The following is a 14,187-nucleotide window of genomic DNA, read 5'->3' as shown; positions in this document are numbered from 1 at the left end:
GGTTGAATCTGGTCAGCTTCTCATGGAATTTACTGTTGGTACCACTACAGATGCACCAAATTAATTTTGCTGCTTATTACTAGTTTCCTACCTACTAGAAAAACGAAGGAGATCTAAATTGACTTAAGTTTTTTGTGTTCTGGTTTTTTATTTTTTAAATAATCTACAGATTTAAGGATTTGAGAACCACTCACCAATATAAGAGGTAAATATATGGGGGAAATCATAAAGCCCTTCAGAAGTTAACCAGAAGTTTTAAAAAAACTCTGTAACTGTTTGGAATAAAAAAATATTGGATATTAGTTCAAATCAGATGTTGGTCTTATGAAGACTACTTACACAAAAAATGTCAATATTAAAAAATAATATGCCTATTATAATAATAGAGCAGAAGAATATTTCATTACATGGAAAGATGTTGATACATTGCTATGTCTTATAAAATAGTATCTATAATATGATATTCATATGAAAATGCAAGATGAATAAATACAAAAACATTAATTTTGGTTACTACTGGGAGGTGGGATTACCGATAATTTCAATTTCCTTGTTGGAAGTTTCCAAAGTTACTACAATAAACACATTTTATAAAAAGTGTTTAAAGAAATATACCATAAAGGTGTTAAGAGCATACCGTAACAATGTAAAATTAAGATAAATGGAGGTAGAAGAAAGCAGCCTAGATTTGTTCTTCAATAACCTTTTTCCAATTATAAAGTCCCTTCTCTGTTACTTAAAAAAAAAACCTAGAGAAGATGCGTCTTGAACAGAGTTATTTCTTTGTTAAAAAAAATGCTTTTCAAAAATGCAGTTAAAAACACTAGCTTGATCATACATATCATTAATCTTGCCAATAATGTTGCTGTTATTTAGGTGAAAAAAGTTTCCTAATCCTTTTCTGGTTTTCCTGTTCTTCTTTTAATTAAAAAAACAAAGTAATGCATGTACATGATAAAATAGTAAAATATTCAAACAGTTCAAAATAGTATATAAAAGTGTTTCTCCTAACCCAGACAGCAATTCTTTTCCCACAGGCAATCGTTACAAGCAAGTATCTTATATATTATTCCAGAAATGTCTTATGCATCTACAAAGTATATATATGCATAAACTTTTCTTAAACAGATGGCAGCACACTGTACACATTCTTTTTGCATTGTACTCGATTCGATTCTTTTCAAAGGAAAATGTTAAAGTGATACCCATATATGACAAGACTTATTTAAATTATTTAAATTAAAAGTTGCTAAAATATTTTGTTATAATAGTTCAAGAAATAAAAACTGCCAACCTTTTCTGGTGTTAACTTCATAAGTTCCATGTTTTCCATACTGTGTCGGCGTCCAAACTTGGGGCGTGCACCTTTGTAAAAAAAAAGTTAATTTAAGTAAGCCAGGGAGCCCTTAAGACTGAAAATTCAGCATCACTGTGTTATTCAAATTTAAAGTCTGCTACAAAAACCCACATGGAAGGAGGAAACATGTATTCGTTCAAGAATAATAATTTTCCACACCAACTAAATTAAAATAAAATATACACTCCCTCTAAAACGTTTTGATGTAAGGAAGTTAACATTTTGGTTGGAAACTAACTTTGGTTACTAACTACCCCTTAATTTAGAAAAGGCATTTTTATAATAACTGGTTTTATATGATACACAGTCTCCTAAAAACAACCCAAACAAACTGTAGAGAGGTTTAAGTAAGTAGAAACATAAGGAAAACATAAGGCCTTCAAATTTGAGGTGAGGTAACCAAAATAACATCCCCAATACTATATTATTACTCTTCTGAGTTACCTGTTTCCATTTTAAGATCTCATTAGATGACAGATTTACTGCCAGTCAGGAAAAAAGTTAAAGAAAAAGATCTTCAAAATATTTTTTCAAAAAATTGTCATTAAATATGAAGAACTTTCATATCCATTCAATCTTTAATATTTTAAAAGGCATAATATAAGAAATACATGATACCTGATAGCCAGCTTCAGAAATAAACCACGGGGGAGGGTGAGGGGTGCCTTCAAGATGGCAGAGGAGTAAGACGTGGAGATCACCTTCCTCCCCACAAATACATCAGAAATACATTTACATGTGGAACAACTCCTACGGAACACCTACTTAATTTTAACAGAAGACCTAAGACTTCCCAAAAGGCAAGAAACATCCCCACGTACCTGGGTAGGGCAAAAGAAAAAAGGAAAAACAGAGACAAAAGAATAGGGACGGGACCTGCACCTCTGGGAGGGAGCTGTGAAGGAGGAAAAGTTTCCACACACTAGGAAGCCCCTTCACTGGCGGAGACAGGGGGTGGCGGGGGTCAAGCTTGGGAGCCACGGAGGAGAGTGCAGCAACAGGGGTGCGGAGGGCAAAGCAGAGATTCCTGCACAGAGGATCGGTGCCGACCAGCACTCACCAGCCCCAGAGGCTTCTCTGCTCACCTTCTGGGGCGGGCGGGGCTGGGAGCTGAGGCTTGGGCTTTGGAGGTCAGATCCCGGGAGAGGACTGGGGATGGCTGCGTGAACACAGCCTGAAGGGGGCTAGTGCACCACAGCTAGCCAGGAGGGAGTCCGGGAAAAAGTCTGGACCTGCCTAAGAGTCAAGAGACCACTGTTTCGGGGTGTGCAAGGAGAAGGGATTCAGAGCATTGCCTAAACAAGCTCCAGAGATTGGCGCCAGCCGCGGCTATCAGCATGGACAGCAGAGATGGGCACGAGATGCTAAGGCTGCTCTTGCAGCCACCAAGAAGCCTGTGTGCAAGCACAGGTCACTATCCACACCTCCCCTCTTGGGACCCTGTGCAGCCCGCCACTGACAGGGTCCTGTGATCCAGTGACAACCTCCCCAGGAGAACACTCGGGATACCTCAGGTTGTTGCACCATCACGCTGGCCTCTGCCGCCGCAGGCTCGCCCTGCATCCGTATCCCGCCCTCCCCCAAGCCCGAGTGAGCCAGAGCCCCCGAATCAGCTGCTCCTTTAATCCCATCCTGTCTGAACAAAGAACAGACGCCCTCAGGCGACCTACAGGCAAAGGCCGGTCCAAATCCAAAGCTGAACCCTGGGAGCTGTGCGAACAAAGAAGAGAAAGGGAAATCTCTCCCAGCAGCCTCAGGAGCAGTGGATTAAATCTTCAATATCAACTTGATGTACTCTCAGTCAACTTGTGGAATACCTGAATAGACAACAAATCATCCCAAAATTGAGGTGGTAGACTTTGGGAGCAGCTGTAGACTTGGGGTTTGCTTTCTGTATCTAATTTGTTTCTGGTTTTATGTTTATCTTAGTTTAGTATTTAGAGTTTATTATCATTTGCAGTTTATTGATTTGGTTGCTCTCTTCCTTTGTTTATTTTATATATATGTATATGTACTTTTTTTTCCCTTCTCCTCTTTTTGTGAGTGTGTATGTGTATGCTTCTTTCTGTGATTTTGTCTGTACAGCTTTGCTTTTGCCATTTGTCCTAGGGTTCTGACTGTCCATTTTGTTTTGTTTTTTAGTATAGTTATAGTTTTTAGGGCTTGTTATCATTGGTGGATTCGGTTTTTGGTTTGGTTGCTCTCTTCTTTATTTCTCTTTTCTTTAAATTACTTTTTTATTTTTAATAAATTTTTTCTATTTTATTTTATTGTATTTTTTCTTTCTTTTTCTTTTCTTTTTCTCTCTTTCTCTTTCTTTTTCTTTTCTTTCTCTCTTTCTTTTTCTTTTCTTTCTCTCTCTCTTCTTTCTTTTTCTTTTCTTTCTCTCTTCTCGCTTTCTTTCTGTCTTTTTCTTTTCTTTCTCTCTCTCTCTTTTTCTTTTCTCTCTCTCTTTCTTTCTCTCTTTTTCTTTCTCTCTCTCTCTCTCTCTCTCCCTCCCTCCCTCTCTCTTTCTTTCTTTCTTTCTTTCTTTTTCTCCCTTTTCATCAGAGCCACGTGGCTGACAGGGTCTTGGTGCTCCGGCCAGGTGTCAGGCCTGTGCCTCTGAGGTGGGAGAGCCGAGTTCAGGACACTGGACCACCAGAGACCTCCGGCCCCAAATAATATCAAACAGTGAAAGCTCGCCCACAGATCTCCATCTCAACACTAAGACCCAGCTCCACGCAACGACCAGCAAGCTACAGTGCTGGACACCCTATGCCAAACAACTAGCAAGACAGGAACACAACCCCACCCATTAGCAGAGAGGCTGCCTAATATCATAATAAGGTCACAGACACCCCGAAACACACCACCAGACGCAGCCCTGCCCAACTGAAAGAAAAGATTCTGCCTCATCCACCAGAACACAGGCACCAGTCCCCTCCACCAGGAAGCCTACACAACCCACTGAACCAACCTTACCCACTGGGAGCAGACACCAAAAACAATGGGAACTATGAACCTGCAGCCTGTGAAATGGAGACCCCAAACACAGTAAGTTAAGCAAAATGAGAATAGAGAAATACACAGCAGAGGAAGGAGCAAGGCAAAAACACACCAGACCAAACAAATGAAGAGGAATTAGGCAGTCTACCTGAAAAAGAATTCAGACTAATGATAGTAAAGATGATCCAAAATCTTAAAAATAGAATGGAGAAAACACCAGAAATGTTTAACAAGGACCTAGAAGAACTAAAGAGCAAACAAACAATGACGGACAACACAATAAATGAAATTAAAAATTCTCTAGAAGGAATCAAAAGCAGAATAACTGAGGCAGATGAACGGATAAGTGACCTGGAAGATAAAATAGTGGAAATAACTACCACAGAGCAGAATAAAGAAAAAAGAATGAAAAGAATTGAGGACAATCTCAGAGACCTCTGGGACAACATTAAACACACCAACATTCGAATTATAGGGGTCCCAGAAGAAGAATAGAAAAAAACAGACTGAGAAAATATTTGAAGAAATTATAGTTGAAAATTTCCCTAACATGAGAAAGGAAATAGTCAATCAAGTCCAGGAAGTGCAGACAGTCCCACACAGGATAAATCCAAGGAGAAACACGCCAAGACACATATTAATCAAACTATCAAAAATTAAATACAAAGAAAAAATATTAAAAGCAGCAAGGGAAAAGCAACAATTAACATACAAGGGAATCCCCATAAGGTTAACAGCTGATCTTTCAGCAGAAATTCTGCAAGCCAGAAGGGAGTGTCGGGACATATTTAAAGTGACGAAAGGGAAAAACCTACAACCAAGATTACTCTACCCAGCAAGGATCTCATTCAGATTTGACGGAGAAATTAAAACCTTTACAGACAAGCAAAAGCTAAGAGAATTCAGCACCACCAAACCAGCTCTACAACAAATGCTAAAGGAACTTCTCTAGGCAGGAAACACAAGAGAAGGAAAAGACTTACAATTAAAAACCCAAAACCGTTAAGAAAATGGTAATAGGAACATACATATCGATAACTACCTTAAATGTAAATGGATTAAATGCTCCAACCAAAAGACATAGACTGGCTGAATGGATACAAAAACAAGACCTGAACATATGCTGTCTACAAGAGACCCACTTCAGACCTAGGGACACATACAGACTGAAAGCGAGGGGATGGAAAAAGATATTCCATGCAAATGGAAATCAAAAGAAAGCTGGAGTAGCAATTCTCACGTCAGACAAAATAGACTTTAAAATAAAGACTATTACAAGAGACAAAGAAGGACACTACATAATGATCAACGAATCAATCCAAGAAGAAGATATAACAGTTGTAAATATTTATGCACCCAATATACGAGCACCTGAATACATAAGGCAAATGCTAACAGCCATTAAAGGGGAAATCGACAGTAACAAAATCATAGTAGGGGACTTTAACACCTCACTTTCACCAACAGACAGATTGTCCAAAATGAAAATAAATAAGGAAATACAAGCTTTAAGTGATACATTAAACAAGATGGACTTAATTGATATTTATAGGACATTCCATCCAAAAACAGATTACACTTTCTTCTCAAGTGCTCATGGAACATTCTCCAGGATAGATCACATCTTGGGTCACAAATCAAGCCTTGGTAAATTTAAGAAAATTGACATCATATCAAGTATATTTTCTGACCACAATGCTATGAGACTAGATATCAATTACAGGAAAAAATCTGTAAAAAAAAATACAAACACATGAAGGCTAAACAATATGTTACTATATAACCAAGAGATCACTGAAGAAATCAAAAATATCTAGAAACAAATGACAATGAAAACACAATGACCCAAAACATATGGGATGCAGCAAAAGCAGTTCTAACAGGGAAGTTTATAGCAATACAATCCTACTCAAGAAATAAGAAACATCTCAAATAAAAAACCTAACCTTACAGCTAAAGCAGTTAGAGAAAGAAGAAGAAAATAACCACAAAGTTAGCAGAAGGAAAGAAATCATAAAGATCAGATCAGAAATAAATGAAAAAGAAATTAAGCAAACAATAGCAAATATCAACAAAACTAAAAGCTGGTACTTTGAGAAGATAAACACAATTGATAAGCCATTAGCCAGACTCATCAAGAAATAAAGGGAGAAGACTCAAATCAATAGAATTAGAAATGAAAAAGAAGTAACAACTGACACCGCAGAAATACAAAGGATCATGAGAGATTACTACAAGCAACGACATGCCAATAAAATGGACAACCTGGAAGAAATGGACAAATTCTTAGAAAAGCACAACCTTCCGAGACTGAACCAGGAAGAAACAGAACATATAAACAGACCAATCACAAGCACTGAAATTGAAACAGTGATTAAAAATCTTCCAACAAACAAAAGCCCAGGACCAGATGGCTTCACAGGTGAATTCTATCAAACATTTAGAGAAGAGCTAACACCTATCCTTCTCAAACTCTTCGAAAATATAGCAGAGGGAGGAACACTCCCAAACTCATTCTACAACGCCACCCAAAAATCCTCAACAAAATACTAGCAAACAGAATCCAACAGCACATTAAAAGGATTATACACCATGATCAAGTGGGGTTTATCCCAGGAATGCAAGGATTCTTCAGTATATGCAAATCAATCAAAGTGATACACCATATTAACAAACTGAAGGAGAAAAACCATATGATCATCTCAATGGATGCAGAAAAAGCTTTTGACAAAATTCAACACCCATATATGATAAAAACCCTCCAGAAAGTAGGCATAAAGGGAACTCACCTCAACATAATAAAGGCCATATATGACAAACACACAGCCAATATTGTTCTTAATGGTGAAAAACTGAAACCATTTCCACTAAGATCAGGAACAAGAAAAGGTTGCCCACTCTCACCACTATTATTCAACATAGTTTTGGAAGTTTTAGCCACAGCAATCAGAGAAGAAAAAGAAATAAAAGGAATCCAAATCGGAGAATAAGAAGTAAAACTGTCACTGTTTGCAGATGACATGATACTATACATACAGAATCCTAAAGATGCTACCAGAAAATTACTAGAGCTAATCGATGAATTTGGTAAAGTAGCAGGATACAAAATTAATGCACAGAAATCTCTTGCATTCCTATACATTAAAGATGAAAAATCTGAAAGAGAAATTAAGGAAACACTCCCATTTACTTATATTGAAACAAAAAGAATAACATACCTAGGAATAAACCTACCTAAGGAGACAACAGACCTGTATGCAGAAAACTATAAGACATGGATGAAAGAAATTAACGATGATACAAACAGATGTTGAGATATACCATGTCCTTTGATTGGAAGAATCAACACTGTGAAAATGACTATACTACCCAAATCAATCTACAGATTCAATGCAATCCCTATCAAACTACCAATGGCATTTTTCACAGAACTAGAACAAAAAATGTCACAATTTGTATGGAAACACAAAAGACCCCGAATAGCCAAAGCAATATTGAGAAAGAAAAATGGAGCTGGAAACAGGCTCTCTGGCTTCAGACTATACTACAAAGCTACAGTAATCAAGACAGTATGGTACTGCCACAAAAACAGAAATATAGATCAATGGAACAGGATAGAAAGCCCAGAGATAAACCCACACACATATGGTCACCTTATCTTTGATAAAGGAGACAAGAATATACAATGGAGAAAAGACAGCCTCTTCAATAAGTGGTGCTGGGAAAACTGGACAGGTACATGTAAAAGAATGAAATTAGAACACTCCCTAACACCATACACAAAAATAAACTCAAAATGGATGAAAGACCTAAATGTAAGGCCAGACACTATAAAACTCTTAGAGGAAAACATAGGCAGAATACTCCATGACACAAATCACAGCAAGATCCTTTTTGACCCACTTCCTAGAGAAATGGAAACAAAAACAAACAAATGGGACCTAATGAAACTTAAAAGCTTTTGCACAGCAAAGGAAACCATAAGCAAGACAAAAGGACAACCCTCAGAATGGGAGAAAATATTTGCAAACAAAGCAACTGACAAAGGATTAATCTCCAAAATATACAAGTAGCTTATGCAGCTCAGTATCAAGAAAACAAACAACCCAATCCAAAAATGGGCAGAAGACCTAAATAGACATTTCTCCAAAGAAGATATACAGATTGCTAACAAACAAATGAAAGCATGCTCAACATCCCTAATCATTAGAGAAATGCAAATCAAAACTGCAATGGAAAAAAAAAAAAAAAAAGGGCTTCCCTGGTGGCGCAGTGATTGAGAGTCCGCCTGCCAATGCAGGGGACACGGGTTCGTGCCCCAGTCTGGGAAGATCCCACATGCCGCGGAGCGGCTGGGCCCGTGGGCCCATGGGCCATGGCCGCTGGGCCTGCATGCCCGGAGCCTGTGCTCCGCAACGCGAGAGGCCACAATAGCGGGAGGCCACAACAGGGAGAGGCCCGCGTACCGCAAAAAAATAAAATTAAATTAAACAAACAAACAAAAAAACTGCAATGAGATGTCACCTCACACTGGTCAGAATGGCCATCATAAAAATATCTACAAACAATAAATGCTGGAGAGGGTGTGGAGAAAAGGGAACCCTCCTGCACTGTTGGTGGGAATGTAAATTGTTACTGCCACTATGGAGAACAGTATGGAGGTTCCTTAAAAAACTACAAACAGAACTACCATACAACCCAGCAATCCCACTACTGGGCATATACCCTGAGAAAACCATAATTCAAAAAGAGTCATGTACCAAAATGCTCATTGCAGCTCTATTTACAATAGCCAGGACATGGAAGCAACTAAGTGTCCATCGACAGATGAATGGATAAAGAAGATGTGGCACATATATACAAAGGAATACTACTCAGCCATAAAAAGAAATGAAATTGAGTTATTTGTAGTGAGGTGGATGGACCTAGAGTCTGTCATATAGAGTGAAGTAAGTCAGAAAGAGAAAAACAAATACCATATGCTAACACATATATGTGGAATCTAAAAAAAAAAAAAAAGGTTCTGAAGAACAACCTAGGGGCAGGACAGGAATAAAGACGCAGACGGACGATGGCGGAAGAGTAAGACGCGGAGATCACCTTCCTCTCCACAGATACACCAGAAATACATCTACGCGTGGAACAACTCCTACGGAGCACCTACTGAACGCTGGCAGAAGACCTCAGACCTCCCAAAAGGCAAGGAACCCCCCACGTACCTGGTTAGGGCAAAAGAAAAAACTAAACAGAGACAAAAGGATAGGAACGGGTCCTGCACCAGCGGGAGAGAGCTGTGAAGGAGGAAAAGTGTCCACACACTAGGAAGCCCCTTCGCGGGTGGAGACTTCGGGAGGCGGAGTGGGGGAGCTTGGGAGCCGCGGAGGAGAGCACAGCAACAGGGGTGCAGAGGGCAAAGCGGACAGATTCCAGCGCAGAGGATCGGGCCGACCGGCACTCACCAGCCGAGAGGCTTGTCTGCTCGCCCGCCGGGGCGGGCGGAGCTGGGAGCTGAGGCTCCGGCTTTGTCGGAGCGCCGGGAGAGGACTGGGGTTCGCGGCGTGAACACAGCCTGCAGGGCGTTGGTGCGCCGCGGCTGGCCGGGACAGAGTCCGGGGAGGGGTCTGGACCTGCCGAAGAGGCAAGAGACTTTTACGTCCCTCTTTGTTTCCTGGTGCACGAGGAGAGGGGATTAAGAACGCTGCTTGGGAGAGCTCCAGGGACGGGCGCGAGCCGCGGGTAAGAGTGCGGAGCCCAGAGACAGACATGGGACGCTAAGGCCGCTGCTGTCGCCACCAGGAGGCCTGTGTGCGAACACAGGTCACTAGCCACACGCCCTTCCGGGGAGCCTGTGCAGCCCGCCACTGCCAGGGTCCCGGGATCCAGGGACGGCTCCCCCGGGAGAGCGCACGGAGCGCCTCAGGCTGCAGCGTCACGCCGGCCTCTGCCGCTGCAGGCCCGCCCCGCACTCCGTGCCCCTCCCTACCCCCCCGGCCTGGGTGAGCCAGAGCCTCCGAATCAGCGGCTCCTTTAACCCCGTCCTGTCTGAGCAAAGAACAGACGCCCTCCGGCAACCTACACGCACAGGCGGGGCCAAATCCAAAGCTGAGCCCCTGGGAACTGTGAGAACAAAGAAGAGAAAGGGAAATCTCTCCCAGCAGCCTCAGAAGCAGCGGATTAAAGCTCCACAATCAACTTGATATACCCTGCATCTGTGGAATGCCTGAATAGACAACGAATCATCCCAAATTAAGGAGCCCTGTGGATGAAAGGCTCTTGGTGCTGCAGCCAGGAGTCAGTGCTGTGCCTCTGAGGTGGGAGAGCCAACTTCAGGACACTGGTCCACAAGAGGCCTCCCAGCTGCACATAATATCAAACAGCAAAAATCTCCGAGAGATCTCCATCTCAACGCCAGCACCCAGCTTCACTCAACGACCAGCAAGCTACAGTGCTGGACAGCCTATGCCAAACAACTAGCAAGACAGGAACACAACCCCACCCATTAGCAGAGAGGCTGCCCAAAATCATAATAAGTCTACAGACGCCCCAAAACACACCACCAGACGTGGACCTGCCCACCAGAAAGACAAGATCCAGCCTCATCCACCAGAACACAGGCACTAGTACCCTGCACCAGGAAGCCTACACAACCCACCGAACCAACCTTAGCCACTGGGGACAGACACAAAAAACAACAGGAACTACGAACCTTCAGCCTGCAAAAAAGGAGACCCCAAACACAGTAAGATAAGCAAAATGAAAAGACAGAAAAACACACAGCAGATGAAGGAGCAAGATAAAAACCTACCAGACCTAACAAATGAAGAGGAAATAGGCAGTCTACCTGAAAAAGAATTCAGAATAATGATAGTAAGGTTGATCCGAAATCTTGGAGATAGAATGGACAATAGAATGGACAAATTGCAAGAATCAGTTAACAAGGACCTAGAAGAACTAAAGATGAAACAAGCAACGATGAACAACACAATAAATGAAATTAAAAGTACTCTAGATGGGATCAATAGCAGAATAACTGAGGCAGAAGAACGGATAAGTGACCTGGAAGATAAAATAGTGGAAATAACTACTGCAGAGCAGAATAAAGAAAAAAGAATGAAAAGAACTGAGGACAGTCTCAGAGACCTCTGGGACAACATTAAACGCACCAACATTCGAATTATAGGGGTTCCAGAAGAAGAAGAGAAAAAGAAAGGAACTGAGAAAATATTTGAAGAGATTATAGTTGAAAACTTCCCTAATATGGGAAAGGAAATAGTTAATCAAGTCCAGGAAGCACAGAGAGTCCCATACAGGATAAATCCAAGGAGAAATACGCCAAGACACATATTAATCAAACTGTCAAAAATTAAATACAAAGAAAACATATTAAAAGCAGCAAGGGAAAAACAACAAATAACACACAAGGGAATCCCCATAAGGTTAACAGCTAGCTGATCTTTCAGCAGAAACTCTGCAAGCCAGAAGGGAGTGGCAGGACATATTTAAAGTGACAAAAGGGAAAAACCTGCAACCAAGATTACTCTACCCAGCAAGGATCTCATTCAGATTTGATGGAGAAATTAAAACCTTTACAGACAAGCAAAAGCTGAGAGAGTTCAGCACCACCAAACCAGCTCTACAACAACTGCTAAAGGAACTTCTCTAGGTAAGAAACACAAAAGAAGGAAAGGCCCTACAATAACGAACCCAAAACAATTAAGAAAATGGGAATAGGAACACACATATCGATAATTACCTTAAACGTAAATGGACTAAATGCTCCCACCAAAAGACACAGATTGGCTGAATGGATACAAAAACAAGACCCATATATTTGCTGTCTACAAGAGACCCACTTCAGACCTAGAGACACATACAGACTGAAAGTAAGGGGATGGAAAAAGGTATTTCATGCAAATGGAAACCAAAAGAAAGCTGGAGTAGCAATTCTCATATCAGACAAAATAGACTTTAAAACAAAGACTATTAGAAGAGACAAAGAAGGACACTACATAATGATCAAGGGATCGATCCAGGAGGAAGATATAACAATTGTAAATATTTATGCACCCAACATAGGTGCACCTCAATACATAAGGCAAATACTGACAACCATAAAAGGGGAAATCGACAGTAACACATTCATAGTAGGGGACTTTAACACCCCACTTTCACCAATGGACAGATCATCCAAAATGAAAATAAATAAGGAAACACAAGCTTTAAATGATACATTAAACGAGATGGAGTTAATTGATATTTATAGGACATTCCATCCAAAAACAACAGAATACACATTTTTCTCAAGTGCTCATGGAACATTCTCCAGGATAGATCATATCTTGGGTCACAAATCAAGCCTTGGTAAATTTAAGAAAATTGAAATTGTATCAAGTATCTTTTCTGACCACAACGCCATGAGACTAGATATCAATTACAGGAAAAGATCTGTAAAAAATACAAACACATGGAGGCTAAACAATACAATGTTGTGTTAGTTTATGCTGTACAACAAAGTGATTCAGTTATACATATATATAATTTTTCATATTCTTTTCCATTATGGTTAATTACAGGACATTGAATATAGTTCCCTGTACTATACAGTAGGACCTTGTTGTTTATCCATCATATATATAATAGGTTACCTCTGCTAATCCCAAACTCCCAATCCATCACTCCCCCACCTCCCCCTTCCCCTCGGGAACCACAAGTTTGTGTGCTATGTCTGTGAGTCTGTTTCTGTTTCATGGATAAGTTCAACATATTGACCTTCAATTCTTCTACTTTGCAGCTTCCCTCTTATCAGGAGATGTCAGCATTTAGTGCAAGGAGAAATGCTTGCCTCTTGGTGAGTAATGTAGGCAATGCCTCCAAGAGACAAATAGCCCTTAGGGAGGGGGAAAAAGTCTTTCAAAAAGGTTGATGCCCAGAGGAGGCATTTTCAGTCATCTCAGCTTAGAGGTCAAATATCCAAAATTAAAAAGGTTAAAAAAAAGAAAAAGAAGAAAGCAAGGAAGAAAAGAAGGAAACAATTTTCTTATCTCATAGTAATAAGGCAGTTTTCCTTAAAAAAAAAAAAAAGACTTAAGCCATAAATTCTCTTTCCTAATCAAAATGTGCTTTTCCGTCTTTAGACTATTCCTCTTATATCCTGTATTATTCATGACGTTTAATTCTTGAAATAGCACATGGCTGAAAACAGAAGCTAACCTCTTGTCCACTATGAATTAAATCTTCTTTTCCTAGGACCTGTCTACAATGTACAATTTGGGGTTTGCCAACATAATTATTTTTTCTGAAATGTTACAGCATTTTGCCTTTTCAATATATAGTTATACAATATATTGTTAACACAACATAGTTAATATAGTCAATATATTAAATACAACTATAACACACGTGATATGATGCCACTTTGATTTTCTTCATCCATGTAATTCTGAAATTTGACAGTACAGTTTTCATATTCTAATGAGCTGAGTATTACCTTTGCAAGGATAGAAAAATAAAATAAATTCATAATAAAAAAAAAAAAAGACGCAGACGTAGAGAATGGACTTGAGGACACGGGGATGGGGAAGGGTAAGCTGGGACAAAGTGAGAGAGTGGCATGGACATATATACACTTCCAAATGTAAAGTAGATACCTAGTGGGAAGCAGTCGCATAGCACAGGGAGATCAGCTAGGTGCTTTGTGTCCACCTAGAAGGGTGGGATAGGGAGGGTGGGAGGGAGATGCAAGAGGGAGGAGATATGGGGATGTATGTATATGTATAGCTAATTCACTCTGTTACATAGCAGAAACTAACACACCAATGTAAAGCAATTATACTCCAATAAAG

General features: G+C 40.2%; 1 protein-coding gene across 2 annotated transcripts in view; it reads right to left on the bottom strand.

Annotated features, from left to right (window-relative positions):
* The window catches only part of GPSM2 (G protein signaling modulator 2), a 67,052-nt gene that overhangs the window by 15,415 nt on the left and 37,450 nt on the right, over positions 1-14,187 (bottom strand). For both annotated transcript variants that reach the window (XM_060026502.1, XM_060026511.1), the window contains exon 11: positions 1,295-1,365. In XM_060026502.1, coding sequence (XP_059882485.1) covers positions 1,295-1,365 — 71 coding nt within the window. The remainder of the gene's footprint in view (positions 1-1,294; positions 1,366-14,187) is intronic.

The sequence above is a fragment of the Delphinus delphis genome, chromosome 1 (genome assembly GCF_949987515.2).
Source record: "Delphinus delphis chromosome 1, mDelDel1.2, whole genome shotgun sequence".
Lineage (NCBI taxonomy): Eukaryota > Metazoa > Chordata > Mammalia > Artiodactyla > Delphinidae > Delphinus > Delphinus delphis.
The sequence above is the reverse complement of the archived record's forward strand: the minus strand, read 5'-3'. Positions and strand labels throughout refer to the sequence as shown.